This window comes from Alternaria burnsii (genome assembly GCF_013036055.1).
Source record: "Alternaria burnsii strain CBS107.38 chromosome Unknown 693, whole genome shotgun sequence".
Taxonomy (NCBI): domain Eukaryota; kingdom Fungi; phylum Ascomycota; class Dothideomycetes; order Pleosporales; family Pleosporaceae; genus Alternaria; species Alternaria burnsii.
The window spans coordinates 185,447-208,324 of NW_024066117.1; the positions used below are offsets into that span (position 1 = coordinate 185,447).

The window sequence follows — 22,878 nt, forward strand, 5'->3', positions numbered from 1 at the left end:
ATGACGTTTCTCCCGCGGGTTGCGCTTGCGGCTCATATGCTTCGCGACCGCCCACCGCCGATCTCACACGTCTCCAGGCGCTGCTTCCTTCTCTCTCTCCACACACAGAGGGCAATTGACCCTCAGAAGCGACTGCGCACACGGCCACGGGACTGCCTTTATAATCTCAGCCGAGCCCATTGCTCCACCACTATACCACCACCTCTGTCTCCGACTGCATCACTGCCATTACTACGTCAAAGATAGATATCCTAGCGTACCATATACACCTATTGTCATTGTTTACCAACACAACACTCCCTCGCAACCATCCAGTCTCTTGACATCATCATGTCTGTAGCACTACCACACCACTCCAAGTCGTCGGACCGCAAGGTCGTCTACTTGCTGCCGTTGACCGACTATGGCTGCCCAGACGTCGCTGGCACCTACATCTACCTGCCTCCTCCCACCGAGCCAGCATACTCGATTTGCTTCCAGATCCAGGGTACCAGCTCGATATGTCGCGAGGGCAGTCTCTGGGTGAACATCCCCGCCCAGGGCGAAAAATTCAAGCGCAGCAACTACCGCGAGTACAAGTAAGCCGTCACCACTTCCTCATCCGGTCACATGTCGCTAATGTTTTGTGTAGGTTGAAGCCCGACTTCACGGGTATGTGTGAGATTGAGATTCCCATTCACGAGGCCAATGCCTTCTCTTTCTACACGACCTACAGGCCGCTGCCGCAGTGGTCCTTCACACACGTTGCATCTCCTGAACCCACACGAACGGACACATACTACATCGATATATGTCCAAATCTCAAGTTGCATGGCGAGCACTTGCCGGTCGAGGCTGTCTGCATCTTCTCTGCACTGTCCAAATTCATGGGCAGTTACCCCATCGACTGGGACAATCATTTGAGGGGAATCAGCGAGCGTGGCTACAATATGGTTCATTTCACTCCGCTTATGATGCGCGGGTCTTCCAATTCGCCATACAGCATTGCTGACCAACTGGTCTTCGACGAGGCCTTCTTCAAGGAGGGTGAGAAGGACATTGCGAACATGATCCGAAGGATGCAGAATGAGTTCAATCTGCTTGCTATGACCGATGTTGTCTGGAATCACACGGCCAACAACAGCCCATGGCTTGAGGAGCACCCAGAATCCGGTTACAACGTCGACACCGCTCCCCACTTGAAACCCGCCCTCGAGCTGGACACGGCGCTGTTGCAATTCGGCAAAGAGCTCACCCAACACGGTCTGCCCACAACCTTCAACAACGAAGGAGATCTCCTCAAGGTTATGGAAGGCGTTAAAGAACATGTCCTTAGCAAGGTCAAGCTCTGGGAATACTATGTCGTTGACGTTGAGAGGGACACCAAGGCCATCATGGAGGCTTGGACCTCCGGCCAGGCCAAGTTCGTTGATGGCAGCTTTAGTGAGGCTGGCCTTCGCGGGCTCGATGCTGTTAGGGACTGGCCACTGAAGCAGAAAGCCGACTGGTTGGTCGAGCATGCCCTGCGCGGCGGTGACCGCATGGGCGAGCGCTACCGTCGCAGGATGGACCCGAACATCAGTGCCGGTCTCCTCTGTGCTTTGTTCGGCCGCTATGATACTCGTACTAGCAACACGCCTGACAACCGCGCAGCTCAAGGCACTATGACAGCTATGCTCAACGAGGTAAACCTTCCATTTTACCGCGAGTACGATGGAGACCAAGCAGAGATCTTGGAGCAACTCTTCAACCGGATCAAATATGTCCGGATAGACGCTCATGGTCCCAAGCTTGGTGAAGTGAACGGCAAGAACCCACTCATCGAGACCTACTTCACACGATTACCACTCAACGAGACCACGAAGAAGCACAACCCGGAAGCTCTCGCTCTTGTCAACAACGGCTGGGTATGGGCTGCAGATGCGATGCGAGACAACGCTGGACCCAAGTCGAGAGCATACCTAAGGAGAGAAGTCATCGTCTGGGGTGATTGCGTCAAACTCCGTTACGGAGACGGTCCTGAAGATAACCCTTTTCTTTGGGACCACATGGCCAAGTACACGCGACTTATGGCCAAATACTTCCAAGGCTTCCGTATTGACAACTGCCATTCTACACCTCTGCATCTCGCTGAATATATGCTCGACGAAGCCCGCAGCGTCAACCCGAACGTCATGGTCTGTGCTGAACTCTTCACTGGCTCTGAAGAGATGGATTACAAGTTCTGCATGAGGCTCGGCATCTGTGCGCTAATTCGAGAGGCGATGCAATCGTGGAGTACTCAAGAGCTGAGTAGACTGGTCCATCGACATGGTGGTGTTCCTATTGGAAGCTTTGAGACTGATGAAGTACTCAACGCTGCACAGGCGACTGATGGAGCAGATCAGACAAAGCCAATCGTCAAAAGAATCAAGCGGAGTCCTGTACACGCGTTATTCATGGATTGCACGCATGACAATGAGACGCCTGCTCAGAAGCGGGATGCACGCGACACGCTGCCTAATGCTGCGCTCGTTGCCATGTGCGACTGTGCAACTGGTAGTGTTTTTGGCTACGACGAGGTTTACCCCGAGCTGATCGAGCTTGTGCATGAGAAGAGATTGTATTCTTCGGCCAATTCCAATGGAGGCCCAATCAAGCCCCAGGCTGGCGAAGGTGGTATTGGTGGCATCCGCAAGATCATCAACGAAGTCCACGTCAAGATGGGCAAGGAGGAGTACAACGAGACTTACATCCACCACGATAAAGAGTACATCACTGTTCATCGAGTGAATCCCAACACCAGGAAAGGATACTTCCTTATTGCTCACACTGCATTCCCAGGCTGTGGCGACGGCAACGGAGACTTTGGAGAGACCAAGCTACCGGGTACACAAGCAAAGCTCATTGGCGCCTGGAATCTTGAAGTCGATAACAGTCCTGAGACAAGAGCACGCATCATTGGCGACAAAACAACACTACGTGGCTTGCCCAGTAAGACAAACGACCTCCAAGGCGTCGAAATCAAGTCGGTTGGCGATGATACTACGATTGGCATCCCTGACAACTTCCCCCCTGGAAGTATCGCTCTCTTCGAGACCTGGGTACCCAGTGCAGAGCACGACGATGGTCTCGACAAGTTCATCACCAGCGGAGCGCGTGCAGCTTTCAGCGGTGTCAATCTGATCGATCTGAACTACATTTTGTACAGATGTGAAGAAGAAGAGCGAGATGCCACGGATCACAAGGACGGAACCTACAATATCCCAGGTCACGGCAATTTAGTATACGCTGGTCTGCAAGGCTGGTGGAGTGTACTACGTGACATTGTAAACGACAACAATCTCGGCCACCCGCTCTGCAACCATCTTCGTGATGGTCAATGGGCGCTCGACTATTGCCTTGGTCGTCTCCAGAAGATTTCTCAAAAGAAGAAGTACGTCAACATCAAGGGACCCGCCAAGTGGCTGGAGGCAAAGTTCGCTGCTATTCGCAAGGTTCCTAGCTACATGCTTCCACGATACTTTGCTATGGTCATCCAGACTGCATACAACGCTGCAGTGGAGCGAGCAATTGAGCTCATGGGCGAGAACGTCCGAGAGGGCAACCAGTTTCTGAAGAGCCTCGCCCTAGTCAGCTGCCAGGTCACTGGCTACATGAACAGTGCCTCGTTGTGGCCAGAGAAGAGCGTGCCCAGTATGGCCGCTGGTCTTCCTCACTTCGCCTACGACTGGGCCCGATGCTGGGGACGTGATATTACTATCTCAGCTCGTGGTCTCTACATGGGAACTGGCCGGTATGCTGATGCCAAGGAGCACATCTTTGCCTTCGCCAGCGTTCTCAAGCATGGAATGGTACCTAACCTTTTAGGCGGTGGCAAGAACCCGCGTTACAACTCCCGCGACTCAGTCTGGTTCTTCCTTCAGAACTGCCAGGACTACACCAAGATCGTGCCGAATGGCATAGAGCTTCTTCATGAGAAAGTCAAACGGCGATTCCTACCGTACGATGACACATGGTTTGCTCATACCGACAAGCGCGCATACTCCCAGTCCTCCACCATTGAGGATGTCATACAGGAAGCTCTGCAGCGACACGCTTCCGGCATAGAGTTCCGCGAGTACGATGCGGGCCCGAACATTGATAGTCAGATGAAGTCTGAAGGCTTCAACATCAAGATCTGGACTGACTGGGAGACCGGCATGATCTTTGGTGGCAATCAATGGAACTGCGGTACATGGATGGACAAGATGGGTGAGAGCGAGAAGGCCAGCAGCAAGGGTCACCCAGGTACGCCACGAGATGGCGCTCCGGTCGAGATCATCGGCATGTTGTACAGCACAGTGCGCTGGTGTGCCAACATGTACGATGCAGGCCAATTCAAGTACCAGGGTGTAAATCTGGAGGATGGCAAGAAGACTGTTACCTACAAGGAGTGGGCCGACCTTATCAAGGCCAATTTCGAGCGTTGCTTCTACGTTCCACGTTCCGCAGATGAGGACAGCAAGTACGATGTCAACCCGAGCATCATCAACCGTCGCGGTATCTACAAGGACTTGTACCGTTCGGGCAAGGAGTACGAAGACTACCAGTTGAGGCCAAACTTCCCTATCATGATGACGGTTGCGCCAGATCTTTGCGACCCCGAGCACGCTTTGCACGCCCTCCAGATGGCCGACAGGGTCCTGCTTGGTCCACAGGGCATGAAGACTCTCGATCCCTCTGATCTCAACTATCGTGGCTATTATATCAACAGCGAAGATTCGACTGATTTCCACACTTCCAAGGGCCGCAACTACCACCAAGGACCTGAGTGGCTTTGGCCCACAGGGTTCTTCCTACGAGCCATGCTCAAGTTCGATCTACAACGCCGCAAGACGCCCGATGAACGCGTCGAGAGCTACCAGCAAGTCACTCGCCGTCTCGCCGGGTGCATGAAGGCCATTCAGGAGTCACCCTGGGCTGGTCTCACGGAGCTCACCAACAAGGATGGTGCATTCTGTGGCGACTCATGTCCCACCCAGAGTTGGAGTGCTAGCTGCATCATCGACTTGTTCCAGGACGCGCGCGAGTACGAGATGGGTGAGACTGCTCAGAAATTTTCGTCGTAGGTCGACAGGGCTGGCAGGGTCAAGAAATTTGTGGCCAAGATGACATAGGAATGAGTAAACATAATGAGTCCTGGCTGTAGTAGTAGAGTAGGATGGGAGACTGTTGTTATAGATACCTGGATTAATTCGTTGATGACTTTGAACTCGTGTCTTCCCACTGCCACTCCTATCGAATCATGACTTCCTTCTTGTTCGTCTGCTGCCAGGCAAGCTTGCTACAAGCCTGTTATCCGCAAATCTCAGACAGGTGTAATCATCAGTACACCGTGTGCGTCGCCCTTACTGACCAGCAAGCACCCGTGGAGTTGTATAGCATACCGAGCGGGCTACAGTGGAGCTGCATGTCGTGCGGCGAATAGTTATAGGGCTGGCAGAGGTTTTCAACGCCGTTGCCGAGAGCGTTCTACTCATCGAGGAGTGTTTGAGCGACGGCGGGTGACGAGATGGTAGGAATGGCTCTACGAGGGGGGGAAGGGCATACTGTTATCGCGCTCAATGTTAGCACATAGGAAGAAGCTCGCTTTGTGGATGATACCTAGATGGATTGGAGCCTGGAGGCACTCTCTGTGTTTTGCAGTGATATGTCCATCATGCAATACATGGCGGGTATCCCTAGAGTGCCTTGCGTGGGTAGAATTTGGATCCCACAGGCTTATTGTTCCTTGCTACGCACATTGTACAGAGCGATTATTGATATTGCAACAGTGTGATATTGGGTAGACCAAATCATCGATTGAGTGACTGGAAACTCTACATGGGATCATCACTTGTGTTCTATCGGAAAGGGGGGGTGGGGGGTGCACGCAGTGAAAGTCATCAATCAATGACTAGGGGTGAAACAGCTTACGAAGAGCGGGATGACTGAGTGAAATCCACAAAATCATTTACCGCCTTTAGGGCGCAGAGCATTGTGAATCTCGGGATCTTTCTCGTCTATTCAGTCTCTTCAGTCTTAGTCTCATCGCCACGTCGCTCTTCCTTCTCCCTAACTCAACAACGACCCCTAAATCTAATTACGCCCGACAATCAGCTCACCAATGGCGAATCAACACCCATCGTACGATCCTCTCGATCCGCTGATGCGCCCTTACCCAGAAGGTCACTTCTACGCCACCACATCTCAACAGACTCTCTCTACGCCAATGTCCACAACCAGCGTTGCTGCATCATCGCCAGCCACCAGTGTGTCACAAGAGGACGCCATCTCCGCGCGCTTCCTGATTGCAGTTGTTCGGAGCGACACTAGGGCCATGCAACAAGAGTTCCACCAGATGTTGTCGGTTGCACAGAGCCGAAACCAAGACTGTCTATTTCTGAAACAGTTACAGAAGCAGGAGGTTGAGGCGAATCACGGCGAGATGGATTGGATGCGCAAGCGAATCCAGGACTTGGAGGCTGAGGTAAGGCGCATAGAAGGGAGGTCAGGTGGATGAAAGATAGGCCGTGAGTGTGTGTTCAAGACAAGGTCCTTCCTGGCGAAGATGCTGTAGCCGTGTGATCCTTCTTCTACATCCCCGCGTAAACGCTCATCTTGGGCAGATTGAGTATAGACAGAAGCACCTTCAGGGTAGTCGCAAGCTCTCCTATCAACAATGAGCATGCAGATTGTAATTCTACATGTCATCGGTTATTTTGGCTCTGTACTGCCATAGTGCCAATAGGCTACATTAGAGGTTAATTGCTTTTTCCCGGGATGATCTTGCGTGATCAACCTGCTCGTTCCTTGAGTAGAAAGGGTTCCCATTGCGCCATCTTCAACTGACAGGCAGTGAAGGAAACATCGCTTGCTTTTGTATCTCTACCGATCAGAATGTCGTGCATAAAGAAGCACTGTGGCTACCCGTGTCTTTACTCGATCTGGACACGCGGCTGTGCACGCCGGCTTCAACCAGCCGAAAAGCAAAATGGGGATACCGAAGACGTGTTAGTACTCTCTACCAGCGAGTTGATACCTACGAGAACTGCCTTATTCGGACGCTTATCATCCCTACGATCACCCTTGGGATGACTTCGTGGTGTTGTGCTACTACACCGTTGGATGCATCCATCAACTTTGCCGTCGGCTTCCGACGGCAAATGTTTGAGTCAGCACAGACGACCATGAATCATCTTCCCTTCACTTTTGCCACGAGGCCCTGCTCGGTTTCAGGAACGATGAGCAACATCGCTTCTCGCATGAAGTTTAGATGTTGGTTTAAGGTACGGATGCGGCCCGTATGGCGCCCCACAGCTCAGGATAAATGCCTTGAAACGCTTGGTCAATGCTCAGGATGAAGCAAGAGACCGTTACGAAGGGTTGAGGGGCTGTCTTCGTATCGAGACTGTCGCCACAATAGACTTCCTACGCAGTGAACGTCGGTGTAGGTGATCAAAATGGCATTGCGCAGCAGACGCCATTGCCTGGATCATCCTAGGACGTAAGCACTCCTGTGTAAGCGTAAGCGGCACTGGCGTGATATTGTCTCTAACCGTCTATTATCATGCGACTATGAGCCGAGGCATGGTGGTTTGTCACCTGAAAAGGAAGGGTGAGTGCCGTACCTCCGAGAGAAGGGCCGATGGTGTGCAGAGCGACAGTCTTTCAGCTGTCAAGTTCGCAGTCTGAGGCTGCAGCGACTAATTGGACATCACTTGGACGGGGTCCATATATTGCAAGCTATGTAGTGTCACAGGCCAATCGCCTTCTCGGTGGCTCGGCATGGTGCTATTCGCGTATATGCAAAGTGTTGGCAAACCACCACCAGTACGCTGACTGGCAAATGAGGTATGGATGTTCGCGCCAATAAGGCTAGCTGCACTGTCTGCCAGATAACGCATGCGAGCCATCGCCAGGCACGAACAGGCGAGATCTGAACATGATGTTGAGGGTGGCAATTCTGCCGTCTCGCCCAAGACATGGTATCTGCTATTGAGCATCCTCGAAGCGTGAGTCAGTTGCGACAAGGCCAGCAGGCACTTGATCTTTTGTGAGATTAGCAGGCTCGAGCTTCCAGTGTCTTCCGACGACTACATTTGAGCGGATTGCTTCGACCTAGCCAGGTCGGGAGTGTTGTGCATCTCAAAGCTTCGATCCTTCGATGTCGTGCAGGCACGCGTACATGCCTAAGCGAACAACTGACGGCGAAACTCTCCACAGGGACGTGAGGAAGCTTGCAAGAGACAGGTGGGTCAAAGCTGCCGCCCGCTGCGAGCCAAACATTGCGAATGCAGCACCTGGGCTGATTGGCGCAACGTTTCTTCAACGTCGATCTTTGTGAGGTGATTAGCGTGGATGAGGTGGTGCACGCGAGGCGGGGAAGGACTCCCGTGGCAGGGATCAGCGTGAGTGTGAGTCTAGGGCTTAGCACTTTAGATGGCTCAACCGCATTGATGGACTCGCTAGCTACGAAGTCCCTATGCGAGCAGCGTACGTGTCCTATACAGACGTCCGTGATGAGCATGGCTACATGCGACAAGTGATGAGAGTCCACTAGGTGGATTTGTCCGTGATAAGACGTGCCGCTATGCAAGCAAAGAGTGAATGCAAGCAAGGCAGCGGTTCCATGGTCTGCAGATGGAGCAATCAGTCGATGGCGAGGCAACAGACTTGGATCCGGGCCTAGGCGAATGATGGGCGGCTTGGCTTGTGGTGCAACTCCTCAGGAGAATAACTTTGTACCACAGCAGGAAACACTCGTGAAACTTGGGGGAAAGCTGAGCAGGCAGATGATAGACTCATGTACTCGGGCCGTGGGTGAACCGCGGCGTCGTCCCGTAGTGGCTCTTGGTTCTTCGAGAAGTGGAGAGACTCGCCTGGCGATGTCCGGATGTGCAGAGCAGCCATTCTGGCTAGAGCTGTGAAGGACTTGCATTATCGCCCGCAGATTCGGGGAGGCATGTTCTGTTGATTGACCAAGACACGCTTTGTGGTAGGCGTATAGTCGCGGATGCATGATACCCCACATATGGAGCTATTTTGATAATGGTAGAAGGATCTTCCTTTGCGGCGTAGTAGGCTGACAGCACCGTAGGATCGCCACGCAACTACCCGATGGTCACGACGGGCAAGTCCTAATCAGGCAATGTCGGCGTACGACGCGATGGAAGATAGGATGACTGACTTGGTCGTTGTTCTTGCACACCGCTTAGTGTGTCTCGAGATATTTCCGGGTGGTCAAGCTTGTAGACAAGGTCCTTTGAAAGTGTGGTTATCGGTCAAGCTTGGAAGCAGGGACTAAATGGGCCAATCAGACGGGGGTCGGTATACCGAGACAGGCACTTCTGGCTTTGGTCGAAGAGGCGCGAGCGCGGGACGAATCCCAATCGGTCCGGTAAATGAGCGTCGCCCATGTCCCATCGGTGAAGCAAATGGGGTCAGAGTCGGGTTGCAGGGCACTAGATGGCCGTTGAATGCGTCAGGAGGGTGCAGCTGAAGCTTGCCGTCAAGCGCCACAAACACCGTTGGGTGCTAGCCGAAACAGCAAATGGCTAGGAGAGTGCGAGGCGCTAACGGCTTTGGGAGTCCGAGGAGGACTTTCTGATATGGCGGGCAAGTTGAGGAGATGTAATGAGGCCATGGACGGCTGGAGGCGGCACAGTCATGGTCAACAGGTGTGGTTAGCGATGGCAGCGATGGCTCTGGTCTGGTCTGGCCACTGCGCGCGCGTTTGGCAGCGTCGTGTTTGCAGCGTCGCAATTCCCGTTGCAGAGCCTCGTTGTCGCGGCGCGTCGGTCCCTGAGACGGGAAGCCCACAGTTGCGTTCATTCGGCTGCAGCCGCACGCGTCCAAACAAGCAAAGGGACACGCTGGTGGAGAGAGGCAGATTGGACAGTGGCACAGGCAGGCAGACGGGCAGGCAGCGTCTAAGATTGTCGGGAGAGTACGGGAGGAGTCACGTGGGGCAGGGCTCTGTAAGGTAAGCAGCTAGCCGCAGTGGGTGAACACGGCCGGACAGGTGGCTGCACAAGTGGGCTGCACAGGTGAGGTGCACACAGCAGGCCCCACGGCCGAGGACGTTGTGCGCTGCACTCGTGTTGCGTGCTCGTGCTCGTGCTCGTGCTGGAGTCACTCGTTACTCGGATCCGGAGCGTGGTGTCTGGAGTCGGCCACGACCACGGCCATGTCCTGTGCTCACCCGAGGGGGGGGGGAGGCTCGAGTCTGGCAAGATTGGCATGCCACAAGCGGATCTCCAGCCGCCTGCCCCGAGCCCCTTAGCGCCTTTGCACGCATCCGCGTCTGGCGTCCCGCCGTGCGAGGTGCATGCTGGCAGCATGGGTGGCTCTGGTCGCGACATGGGTGGCTGTGGGTGGGCGACATGGGAGGACGTGGGAAGACATGGGTTTGTCGACGGCATCAGGTCCCCGCTGCATGCCATCTCAAGTGGGCCCCAGAGCTCTCTTTCACAGTGCAGCAGCGCCTTCCCCCGCAGCCTGCGCAAACCAGTGACATGCCCTTGTTGCAAGCCCCCCAACTAGGGCCTCCAGCCGCTTCTTCCTGAGCGGAGCTGCACAAGAAGTCGCTGCAAATGCTAGACCCTTTCCACTCTTCCCGTGAGACCCTACTCCTTGTGCGACCCTGCCCTTCTTCCTCAACTCCCACTCAAGCCGCCGCTTGACCGCCAGATAATAACTTAAGACGACCGAATGCCATGATGGGGAGCGACTGGCATCCACGCAGGCACCCGCAGCCCGACCCCAACCGCTTTCCCCAGCGAACCCTCCCCAGCTTTGCTGAGCTGACCTCGTCGTCGTCCGACTCAGTCCTGCACCGCCCGCGTGACTCTGTCCCGCCGCCGCCGCCTGCTGCAAACACCGCCGACCGGCCTGTCTCACAATCCACGCCGCCCACGACGCTCGCCGCGCTCGATTTTGCCAATTCCACCCAGCAAGCCTCGTTCACCGCAATCAATCACACGAGCCCGCACGTCAGGTAAGTAGCCGTGACAGAGCCTGCCGCAAGCGTGCTGACTTGTTGGGCAGCCCCACCAACACCAGAATCCCGCCCCTTGCACCAGAACAACAGCAACATCATCATCATCATCACCAAAGGTTTTCTCTTTCATTACCCCAACCAACTGCTGGCCCGTATAGTCCCCAGGAGGTCGCTGCAACATCGCAACCACCGCCGATTGCCAGCTTGCGCCAAGACTCGGCCATCTCCCAGCACCGTTTCGACACCTCAAAAGAAGCCGAGCCCACTGTTCCTTCCTCTGTTCTTGCCTTTTCCTATTTTCACCCTGCTGTAGGGGGTAATGGTCGTCAGCCAAACGCTCCCCGGCCAATCTCACATCCTGCTGGGCCCGCTTCTCCCCGTTCCCCAGCGAGTGAATATCGCTCAAATCAACCATCTGTAGAGACAGGAACTCGCAACCAAAACGGAGCAACCTCACCATCGTCATCCTCCAACCCTCACACTTTTGCCGAATCTTCCAGGTCGCCAGAGCAAGTGCGAGACGTCAACACAGACTCCGGATCCAAGAGACCACTACCATCTCCAACGTTAGATCAAACAAACGGCAGTGGACGACATCAACGCTACAACGTAAGATTCAACACCGTCTACACCTCGGAAAACATGCCGCCAAATCAAAGACCCCGGCCAGACCCCCATCCGACAGCCCCTGTGCCAGTGGAGACTCCCGAAGAACAGCCATCGCCTGAGCACACTATCAAGCCTTCTGTGGAGCAGGCCATCTTGGCCATCACCACTGCAGCTCCTCCCCCTATGGAGGATCCGGCGCAACTTCAGCAGCAAAACACGCCCCAAGTGGAGCGATGCAAGAACTGCGGTGTTCGCTGGAAGCGGCCTTTACCCGGAGAAAACCAGTTCCGACTGAGCTCACCTGCGCAGAATATACGCGAACAGACAAGATTAACCGAGGATTACATCAAACGACTGGAAAATCACACCAAATATGCCGACGAAGCGTACGCGCATTGGGTACGCCAACACCAGATGTGCCCCGCGGCTGCAACCAGCCCGCCCGAGACAGAAGCAGCACACAAGTCACGGAGTAGAAGCATAGAAGACCCTTCACCTCCCAGCCCTCCAGCCCATCCTGTTTCCGCCAAGCGAAAGTCCGAGATACCTCATGAAGCCTCCAAGTACCGAAAAGTAGTAACATTTGACCCTCCATCCAACCCAACACCACCTGTCCGTTCCACAGCTCCGGCCTAGGTCATTAATGTCTACATTACACCGTTCACGATTACGCTTCCGCACACGAAAGTTATCATTCGATTCACGTCCGCATTTGCATTTGGGTTGGTGTTCATGACAGCAAAAGAAGATCGTCCGCTATACCCCCATCCGGTCGTCTTCACGCTCTTGCCTTGGCTGCTATTTTTGGTATTTGGTACTGTAAGGGTTTACTGCTTGAAAGAGATGGTTAAGAAAAAGGATCGGCGTTATCATTCTCAACAGTGTTACCCTCTTCACGGCGTTATGTATTCTACGCCACCATAGCTCTCTACGATGAGAAGCGTTTGTCATGTTGCTGCTCAGATCTGCCCACGTCATGATGCTGCTATGTATCACCTGATGTACGTGGTACGCCTCCACATCTACGTTTCACACCTCCTTCGTCCGCGCTCCGTCTCCGGTGCCGACAGCATGTGCCTATCACACCAGCTATCACTCGACGACGTTGCTACTATACCCAATCTGATCTCTTCTTCACAACTGCTGGACTACTGCATGAGTCGAGTTCCCACTAACGACCCTGTTACCAAAGCGCGAAACTCACAAACCTTATCCAAACATTAGGGGCCCAGCATTCCGTGCTCGGACAAGGATGCACCAAGCCCCGCACAAGCGACGAGCGTCAAAGCGGTTCGGTACGAAACCCAAAGTATCAATCAATATGGATCCGCTGAAACAGAGTTCTGGTATCCCGATCGATCTCTGGGCCACCCTTGCAACTTGGATGCAGTCTTTATTGACGCGGTTTCGACTTTCACATGTACAACAGCCGGTAAATTCAATTGCAACAACGTTCTAGCGTGTCTACATCATTCAAAGCCTCCCACTGGGCGAAGCAGCGAATCAGGCGTCCGGGGCATGTTCCAGCTCACGCTATCCGAATTACCTGCATGACTAGCCACACCCTTACATTGCTACTCGCAAAAACGGGATAGGGTGACACGGCTGACGGCTGCCGAGCGGGGCTTCCCGAGTCGCCAACGCTGTTGAACTCACTATCGCGGCTAATCATAATTCGTCGCTCAACTTCCCCATTCCGGTACAGCGGAGTCTTTCGGTGCTGTTCGAGTTTGGCCGAGTCCGCTATACTCTCGAATTTCGATTTTGAGTTGGATCATCGTGGATTTGAGATGTGGCTGAAAAGCGGCCATACTGCGCAACGGCGACGCAGGCAAAAGATTTTCTTTTTCTTTTCTTTGTATCCGTTTTCGTAAGCTGATGTTATGTGTGTATCTAGCAATGGTAGATTTTGTATTGCGCAGCAGATTACACACGATTTTCCCTGGTGCGGCGAGCATATGAAGGTCTAGACATGGAACGCATACAATTGAGCCACAGTTGATAATGACCTCATCAGCAGTGTCGACCTGGGCGGCGTCATCAGTCTCGCCAATCATGACCGTTCCGATGTGGTTCTTACAGGCTTCGGCACGCCTCTCTCACGCGACTGCCTGCTGATCTTTGATGTTAGCCTCACGAAGAAATCCATGTAAACCCAATCGGTCGCTTAAAATTCACCAAATTGAACGAAATGCACCCGCAACAATTCCGAATCACTGGGTTCAAAGACCTCGGAACGCCCTTGCAACGTTCTTGTATAAATAGTCAGCGTCGATCGCTCGGAGCACGCAGCGCCTTCGGGAAACGCTGGGTGTCGATTGCAGATCTAGGCTCTAGCGCGGGCAAAACTCTCTCGGGGCGTGCTAACGGCTTACGTCGCTGGCTGGGGGCGCGAGGCTACGGGAACGCTCGTCGAGTCACAACGCCTGGACGGTCGTTTGAGAATGTGGGTATACAATCGGTCCGCAACGTGATTGCAAACTTGCTGTACCCGGACCTAAAACCTGGCTCACATGCCGAAAACAATGCTCAAGTGCCGCTTAATATGCTTCGGCAGTATGCGGCATCGACATAGCTGCATGATATACGTCATAGTACGTTCAGTGTGCTAGGGAGCTGAGGAGTTTGGGCCCCAAGACCTTTTTGCTCAGGCTGTGTAGAGCTACCCGCCCACGACGCAAAACGCACGATGAAGCCACGTAGCCGTCGGACCTGACCCAGAATTAAGGCCCCATTTGTTAGCAGGTTTTCTGTACAACGCAATCTTCCATGCATGAACTTGGATGCTCTAGACAAACCATTGTACCCACGCGTCAATTCCTTCCTGATACAGCGGCAGTGTGCAAGTGCCATTCATATCCTTTTCCGCTTCCCCCGCTTGGCGATACATCATCGGCCACGGGAATGCACAGACAGCAATCGCAACCGTCCTCCGTCGGTTCCAGCGAAACACTAGCCGCAAGAGCGTAGCCTTGGGGTGGAGTCGCCCCAGCTGGCGCCGCAGGTTAATACAACACAGGCCGCCGTTCGAGTCGCGGGCTCTCCCTGAAGCTCGACCCATCCATTGTTTGATTGGCGCATCAACCACCGAGGGCCGGCACCAAACACACCAGTTCCTTCGCTTCGCGCGCGACACACCATTATTGCTGACTCGTCATCCGTTATGGAATCACTGGGGTGTCTTGTGCGCATCTTACCTCACGTAAGAAAACTGCCGTTGGGCGTGCCGGCGGAATTTCCCCGTTGCCTCCTGGTATGCGTGCGGCCTGACTCGTCGCGTAGTAAATCCGTCCCCTCATAGTTAGCAGCGGACTGAATAGACGGACCTGAAAGGAACCCCTGCCGTGATCACAAGACAAGCCGCGTCTGCAAGACGATGGTTCTCATCACAACCGTGGCAATGACAGCTGTCAAAAGACAGGGCCCTTTATGCAGCCAGGTCGTAAGAGGCAAGAGACGGGCTGCGGTTGCATTGGGCCGACCGACGGTTTTTCTTGCAAGTGGAGCTTCGCGCGGAAGGATCCTCCCTCACGACGTATTGTCTATACCTGAGGTTCGATATAACCTTCTACGGTTTGCACCACACTTCGCCTACAAGCGCGATGCATCGCTTGCAACTCATAATGGCAAATGCCACCGCAATCAACTGCAGCAGGGGTGGACAAAATATCTTATGAACTGGGATATGTAGCGAATCGGAAGTCCCGGCAGTAAAACATTTCGTTGGAGTTGGCATACTGTACACTGGCAGCATCTTCGGCAGTTGGACCTGGAAATTCGCGAGTAACGCTATCAAGAACGTTGCGGTTAGCATACCGACGACAATATTGCTGCACTAAATTGCATTCAGTATTAGACGCAGCTGATAGGCTACTTTGTACTATGGTCCAGGAACGCACCAGATACAGCAGTCAGGCTGGAGATAAAACTTGGCTTCGGCCACCATACCGCTTCAATACACATCCATCCCGTGCATACCGGCTCTGAAACCTCATCTTCAGCCGCTATCGCCGCAACTGTGCCACATAGGAGTTGCGCGGGCGGACGACCGCGCAGTCACCAAGGGCATAGCAATCAAATTGCGGTAGAACAATCCAGCCAAGATTCCAATACTGATATAGAAGCCTTGCACGCGATTACATGTGGCAACGCTCACGACATGACGCAAGGGGCCTGCTTCATGGGGTACATGCTGCGATGTTAAATTTACCGACGGTGTGCAGATGGTATGCTGTAGCGTGCGCCGAATCTGCGGTTGCAACGCCCTCCTCCGATCGGAGAGCAAACTTGGTAAGGGCTTCCAATGTTGTGACTGGCTGGACTCCAACGCCGACGTATATGCAGGTTTTCCAAGGTTGTATCACGCTGCAAGAGCGATGATGCCCCTGCGTTCCCTTTTGTGGTGTCGACACCCTGCGTGTTCACACCGTCTTCCTTGCATGGACCTCTTGCTTCACTCCGAGAGGTGCGGGTCAGGATCCCACAGTCATAAGTACACAGAAAAGGGCAAGTTTCGTATCGTGTTCGGGGACCAAGAAAGTTTGGAGATCGATCATGGAGATCTCGTCCGAGTGCGCAATCCCCCTCTTTTTACCCACGCTAAATGCCCCGGCCCGCATGAACAACCAGCAAACGACTACGATAACTACCCACAATCCACGCGTCGTCGTCGCGATCTAGATCAAAGGACGCCTTATCCTGAAATGTCAGATCTGCCCGTGAACATACGATGCGGAAACTCACATGCATGAGTTCCTTGTCTACACTCACACCCCTGATATTTTCTTTTTCTTCCCGCCAGCCACTTTCCAAGCTTAGCACAAGATATCATTGTCATCGGAAAAAGCATATGCAAGAAGTCTGTTCTCGTGCCATCGGACTTTATGCCGAGCATTGAGCCTTCTAGGTGACATAAACATTTCCATTGGCTAGGGACAGGGATGTGTGTCCGCAGACCGAGACATCTGATGCGTGACAGATTTCGCTTATCGTACTCCGATCTATTGTTGCATTTTGTGGATAGATACTGTATGCTTTCTTAGGAATTTTGTCCGTATGTGTGGGTGTAGTTATGGGTGTGTGGTATATAGGGTGCGACAAGAGAGGCAGGAGTAGCTATCAAGTACAAGGCTGTTTTTGCGTTGCCGGGTATCGTTTGGGCTCTGTTTTCAATTGCCGGTAGCCTTTCTCCTTTCACACCAATCCGATTGTCTCCTGTTTCGTCCACTGTCGAGTTGAGTTGTGTCTAGAGTAGAAGCGAAAGTCCATTACAAATTGGGGAAATAGGTGCGAATCCATCACAAGGTGCCGGTTTAGTAACGCCGAGCGGGTAAATGTAACAGGTGAGCAGAATTGTCGACAGCCACTACCACATCTGAATTACCTTCATGGCCGCATCCGTGTCCAACCTCTCGAAGGATTGGACAGAATTAGAGATAACAACCTTGGATGTAAGCCGGTGGCGTGGAACTGGAAATGATTCCCGGTTAATTCGCAAGGATGGAAAACGTCACGAATGGCGTCAAGATGGAAGACCCGTGCACATGTACTTGGAAAATTAGTAGACGGTTGGAAGCGAGAGAAAGTGGTGCATCTTAGTACGATTCGTACGAATGGAATGAAGGGGTGATGGGGGGCGTGGTCGTGGCGTAGCGGCTAACCCGTTAGACGCCTTACTGTGGAAGTGCATTAGCATGAACGAAAGTCGATATGTAAAGGATGCACATTATTATTGTTTTATTTCATTTTTTGCGTTCCCAAAACCTTGGATTGCGGGGCGTTTGTGTAATACCGACAGTTTCTTTTCGCCCAAGACTTTTACTCGTGGTCATCACGTCGCTGTCGGAAATGGTCTGTCAAAAACGGTGACACGGGACTATGTGAGGGCGTCGAAACATGTAAATTGCCATCCTCCTATCAAAAATCAGTCCAAACATGCATATTGTCTTGTTCTGGCAGCTTGCTGCTCATGCCCATGGTCCCACCGTTATCTTTGGCCTTCTAGGACACCTCTGAATCTCCATCCTAAAGATATCTTCAGTCATAAGTGGTGTTAGTGCAATAGGACGAGCTTGATGAGCAGGAGACAGCGGAGATAAAAACACAAACACACATAGCAGGGTCTATTGATATCTTCGACCACGATCATCGGTTTCCCCTCTCCCCAATAGGTTTACAGCTTGTTGCCCATGTTAATATGTACTGCCTTCACCTGTGAGTAAGCCTCCAGTCCTGCCTCCCCGAGCTCTCTTCCTATACCGCTTTGTTTCACGCCGCCAAAAGGTATCCTGTAGTCGCAATCTTGACTGCTGTTTACCCATACCATGCCCGATTCAATCTCCGCAGCTACCCTGTGAGCCCTTTCGAGATCCTTTGTGAAGATAGCACTACCAAGACCGAAAATTGAGTCGTTAGCCATGTTAACCGCCTCCTCTTCTCTTGAGAAAGTGGCAATCACTACGAAGGGGCCGAAGATTTCCTCTCTGTAGATACGCATGTTGGGCGAGACCTTTGTAAATACTGTCGGCTTGACATAGTAGCCGTTGCCTTCGCAAGCCTCTCCGCCTTCTATCAACTCTGCCCCTTCAGATTTACCGATGCCGACATACGATAGCACTCGCTCATATTGCTGCTTCGTGACTTGAGGGCCCTGGAAAGTGTTTTCGCTCCATTGATTACCGATGATGGAAACATTTTTAATCTGCTGACGGAACTGAGAGACGAATTTATCAAACACTGATTCCTGGACAAGTATTCGAGACGTGGCTGTGCATATCTGCCCTTGGTTCGACATGATACCCACGTGCGACCATCGTACCGCCTGGTCCATATCGGCATCTTCAAAGACGATCAACGGGGACTTGCCTCCAGTCTCTAGAGTAATGTTCTTCAGCCCTACTGCGGCCATCTTCATGATTTGGGTAGCTGTAGTCGTAGAGCCTGTAAAAGCGACTTTATCGACGAGAGGATGTTGTACCAACGCCGCACCTGCTTCCCGTCCAAGCCCATTCAAAATATTTACGACGCCAGGTGGGAACCCAGCCTGCTTAATAAGTTTGGCCAGAATGAGAATTGACAATGGTGTCTGCTCAGCTGCTTTTAATACAACCGTATTACCGCATGCTAGCGCAGGTCCAAGTTTCCAGCAAGCCATGGATAAAGGGTAGTTCCAAGGGATGATCTGGGCGACGACACCGATGGGCTGGCGTAGGGTATATGCAAGCTTTTGGGAGGTCGTACTGATGGTCTGTCCGGAAATCTTGTCTGCCCAACCAGCATAGTAGCGAATGGTAGAAAACGCTTCAGGGAGGTCTTCGGTAAGGGCTACGTTATAAGGCTTGCCTAACGACTCTTAGTGTTTTCAACTCATGTCTTCGGTGAGGCTCACCATTATCCCAAGCATCAATAGTGGCAAGAAGCGTTTTGTTCTCTTCCATCAAGTCTGCAAGCTTTGCCATGAGTCGCCCACGTTGAGTAACGCAAAGTTGCTTCCATTCCGGATTCTTCAGTGCTTTTTTCGCTGCTTGGACTGCACGATCAACGTCTTGCTCTGACGCAGCCTGTACTACAGCAATCTGCTTTTCTGTGGCGGGGTCGATTGATGCTATTGTGTTTGCTGGGGATGATGAATCCACGAATTCGTTGTCGATAAAGAGGCCCGTCGGCTGCTCCCACTCTTGACCATTCGGTGCTTTTAGCTTGATGGCTTGAGGCATGGTTACTGATTTCGATTTTATATCTAGTCTTCGCAGTCTTGCTTGGTTTACTGGGTGTCTTAAGTAGTGATGTTGGCTCTGTACAAAGTGCGGGTATGGTCATATATCGCATGGTGGGGTTGGTCGAACCCACACTAGGTTATCACAAAAGGTTAGTGGCTTTGACGACTGGGGCTAGGAGTCTCCTGCCGCATCTAGTAATCTTCTCCCTCCGTTTCCGCTCGCAGGTTCCACGAGAGGGACAATGTAGAGGCCTTTTCTCACTATAGGACTGGTGACAGAACCCGGTTTTCGATTGCATCGTGCGGGTCCGCAATAGCCTTCGAAGCGCGAATACAATATCTAGGACCAACGTGACGATTTTGAGCAAAAAGTGGATTGACATAGTATAATATAGCCTTTGCTATGTTATCTTTTTTCAAAGTGCTCGTGATAAAGAGGGATGATATAGTACCGTCCAATGCCGTCGCCCGGGGCGCGCTCGGCAGGTGTCAGGCGCTAGGCGTCAACCTCATTACCAACACTTGGTCATACCCTAACATCCGTCACCAATATAGCATAACTCCTCGTCAGGCCACCATACCCCAATCATGGCACTATGTAACTTGACTACCCACTTTATACGCTTACAGATGGCCCTCCGTACTTGTTTCATTTTTGCCCTCCGTTTCGCGGCCGTCTACCTATGTGGGTCGACTTCAACGCTGGAAAGATCGAGCACTCAGATACAGCAAGTCGTATATGACCTTTGTTTGTGATTTCACTGTTTAATCGAAGGTGTTCAGAATGTAAAAGGACAGGAGGTGCAGGATCATAGGTAGGCCTTGCATCGTACCCAAGAAGAACTACTATAGCATAGTGCAGTAAATGATACACGAGATGCTACCAATAAAGAACCCACCCAATGATGAAAACGAACCCAGAGTAAAGAGGTATGGAAAAATTCTAAGACTGACAAATACAAACACACACACAAACACACACACAAACACACACACAAAAGATACCCATCGTAGACTTGTGCGCCCGCTCACTGCAAATACACAAAATACGAGAGAGCCTAGCTACTCATAGCTACAAACTCCTTCCAACTCACGCACTTAGAGCATATCCAAATGTCCGCCTCATTTGTCGTACACTAGTAGGGTCAGTTCTGACTCTGACGCATTCAGACTAATATCGCCCTTCTTCAACATCAGTTTGGTGAGTTATCCGTCTCAAAGGTAGATATAAGAAGATATTGAAATCTACAAGAAGTTAAATAGTCTCTCATTCAACACCCATGGATGCGATATGACTGACTCCGTCACAGATAACGCGATCATCTGCATCGTAACGTAAAGATTGACTTGTGTGGCTTGTTCGCGTCAGTTTACTTCTCTTACGGTACGGTACCCGAGGAGATGGCAGATGCGACGGCTTCATGGATCTGACTTGAGTCATACAATGACATTCATTGTTCCCGTACTAAAGTCGCAACACAGCTCTCCAGCAGTCCCATCAATCGCATCTGTATGTTCCGCCCCGCGGGTGTATCCGCATGTTTACCAGCACCCCAACCGAACGGTAGCACCAGCCTTCTTCTACTCTGCTTGTCCAGCACGACCAGTGCATCTAATGGGAATTTACCTCCACCGAGAGGATGAAGAAGGCCTAGGCGGACGAAGTGGTTGTTCGAAGGGGTTGCAGCTTGTATGACGGGGAGTGAAAAGGGCGCGGAAGAGGATAGTCTGTGTGTCGAGGGGTCGTGGCAGAGTACGAGGGCCTGGAGCGAGGGAGAGAGAGTGTAGAGGTCAGGGAGTGCGGAGCTGTTGCAAGTCAGTAAAAATAGTGCGGATGGAATGAATCAGATTTACCATAGCAGCTCGTAGTGTATTTGAACGTTTCCTTGGACGCACAAAACTATTATTGATTCCTGCTTTGAGTATCTTGCCCAGTTGTTATGCGCTTCTAGCTCGCTACTTGGTAGAGTCGCGAGCGTGTTGCTAGCAAGTATTGCGTCGACATCCACACTCCAAGCCTCTTCCGGACTGATCATGTCTAGTTCTTCCAGTTCACATTGTGTCTTGGACCTTTTCAGGGCATCGCCCAATGCTGGCAGAGTGGGCGACGGCTCTCTGCGGTGCTGCACCTCGTCCTCGTCCTCGTCAATGGTCAGGCGCGAACGTTTGCGGCTGAGTGCCACGCTCATGGTCCAGCTGTTGTGCGTAAGTAGATGGCCCATCTACGGCATCACATGATACGTGCGTTGTGGATGAAGGAGGCACGACCAGCGCACATGTTCCTACAGCAGTTTGACGAGTTTGCGGTTGTCGCAGAGACGCACGAGCAAAACGTCGGTGGTTCCTGCACGCCAGGCCAAAGCTCCCTGCATACCCCGCCGTGCCTTGCCTTGCCTGCCTACCCCACTAGCGATCAGCTGCGCCTAGGCTACCAGAACGGCGGCTGGCGACCTGCGTCTTGGATGCTTCGCTTCCATGGCCTCAAGAGACGTCACGAGTAGGCTGCGGCAGAGCACTTGGAATGGGAGTATTCCGCTCGAGATACGGTTGCACAAGGGCGACTGTAGAACGTACGATGAGTCGGACCCTTACTTAGTACGCGCAAACTCAATACTCGCATGGTCATGGTACAGCCTGATCAAGTAGGAGCTGACCAGAGGTAGATACAATTCCCACGAATATCCTATCTTGGCTTACTCATACACAAACTACATGCCTTCTTCTCGCGCAGCCTCATCTACCCGGACGTCTCGCCCAAAGACGCATGGCTATCCTACGAAGACGTGCCGCTCAAATGGCATTACCCCTTGGGTCTCCTCTATGACCTCTACTCGGGCGCCGAGCCAGCGTATCCTTCAGACACAGATACAGAAGCCGTGCAAGCTCACAAGGTTGAGAATACAGAGGAAGACGGCCAACATTTACCCTGGCGTCTCACACTGCATTTCTCTGGCTTCCCTTCCGAGCAACTTGTTCAACTCGATAATGACGATAGGCACATGCATGATCTTTTCATTCATAGCGTGAAGGAGGCGGATTACCTGAGGACAGGAACGGGGAAAACAGTCATGTTCTTGAGCAAAGAGGACAGCACACAGCTCTGGAACGGAGTGAAGAAGCACGACTTTGCGCTGTACAATCCCATCAACCAGAAGTTGCTGAATCCGCAAGGGGTCAATCTGAGACATCTGCCGGTCAGGCTGTATCTCCCGCATGCGTCGTCAGAAGGGGTGCAAGAGGAAACGGCGCCAGGGAGTTTGAGAATTGTGCAGAGGCTGGTCACGCCGAACCTGTCGTCTAGTGAGTGTAATTGCGGTGTAGGTCTGGATGCAGCTGACAACAAACAGGGCAACCACAGACCATCGGGACCGCCTTGAACCAGATATTGCCGACCCTATTTCCGAGCAGACGAAGTCCGCTACTGGCACAGGCAGTGCTGCACGGTGCCGTCTTGCCGCTGAGCGCGAGTGTGGAGGAGTTGGTTCGGGCGACAGCATATCTTGATGGCTGGCTGCACATAGCTGTTGTTATGATGGCGTGAATAAGTATTTTATGCCCAGACAAGTCGGTC

General features: G+C 52.6%; 6 protein-coding genes across 6 annotated transcripts; 3 read left to right on the forward strand and 3 right to left on the reverse strand.

The window, feature by feature from the left end:
- Nucleotides 1-330: 330 nt before the first annotated feature.
- On the forward strand, nt 331-6,502 carry GT037_007702 (glycoside hydrolase family 13 protein; the record flags this gene model as incomplete). The annotated part of the gene is made up of 3 exons (XM_038932749.1): nt 331-578; nt 632-5,065; nt 6,100-6,502. The coding sequence occupies 3 exons, from the start codon at nt 331-333 to the stop codon at nt 6,500-6,502; spliced, it is 5,085 nt and encodes a 1,694-aa protein (XP_038784250.1).
- Nucleotides 6,503-10,700: 4,198 nt separating this feature from the next.
- Nucleotides 10,701-12,226, forward strand: GT037_007703 (uncharacterized protein; the record flags this gene model as incomplete). The annotated part of the gene is made up of 2 exons (XM_038932750.1): nt 10,701-10,978; nt 11,029-12,226. The coding sequence occupies 2 exons, from the start codon at nt 10,701-10,703 to the stop codon at nt 12,224-12,226; spliced, it is 1,476 nt and encodes a 491-aa protein (XP_038784251.1).
- Nucleotides 12,227-15,158: 2,932 nt separating this feature from the next.
- GT037_007704 (uncharacterized protein) lies at nt 15,159-15,344 on the reverse strand (the record flags this gene model as incomplete). The annotated part of the gene is made up of 1 exon (XM_038932751.1): nt 15,159-15,344. The coding sequence occupies one exon, from the start codon at nt 15,342-15,344 to the stop codon at nt 15,159-15,161; it is 186 nt and encodes a 61-aa protein (XP_038784252.1).
- A 2,418-nt stretch (nt 15,345-17,762) lies between these two features.
- GT037_007705 (aldehyde dehydrogenase) lies at nt 17,763-19,305 on the reverse strand (the record flags this gene model as incomplete). The annotated part of the gene is made up of 2 exons (XM_038932752.1): nt 17,763-18,931; nt 18,978-19,305. 2 exons carry the CDS (start codon nt 19,303-19,305, stop codon nt 17,763-17,765), a joined length of 1,497 nt encoding a protein of 498 aa, XP_038784253.1.
- A 1,453-nt stretch (nt 19,306-20,758) lies between these two features.
- Nucleotides 20,759-21,529, reverse strand: GT037_007706 (uncharacterized protein; the record flags this gene model as incomplete). Its single annotated transcript, XM_038932753.1, has 2 exons — nt 20,759-21,113; nt 21,162-21,529. 2 exons carry the CDS (start codon nt 21,527-21,529, stop codon nt 20,759-20,761), a joined length of 723 nt encoding a protein of 240 aa, XP_038784254.1.
- Nucleotides 21,530-21,782: 253 nt separating this feature from the next.
- On the forward strand, nt 21,783-22,848 carry GT037_007707 (autophagy protein 5; the record flags this gene model as incomplete). The annotated part of the gene is made up of 3 exons (XM_038932754.1): nt 21,783-21,902; nt 21,971-22,607; nt 22,655-22,848. 3 exons carry the CDS (start codon nt 21,783-21,785, stop codon nt 22,846-22,848), a joined length of 951 nt encoding a protein of 316 aa, XP_038784255.1.
- Between the last annotated feature and the right edge of the window lie 30 nt (nt 22,849-22,878).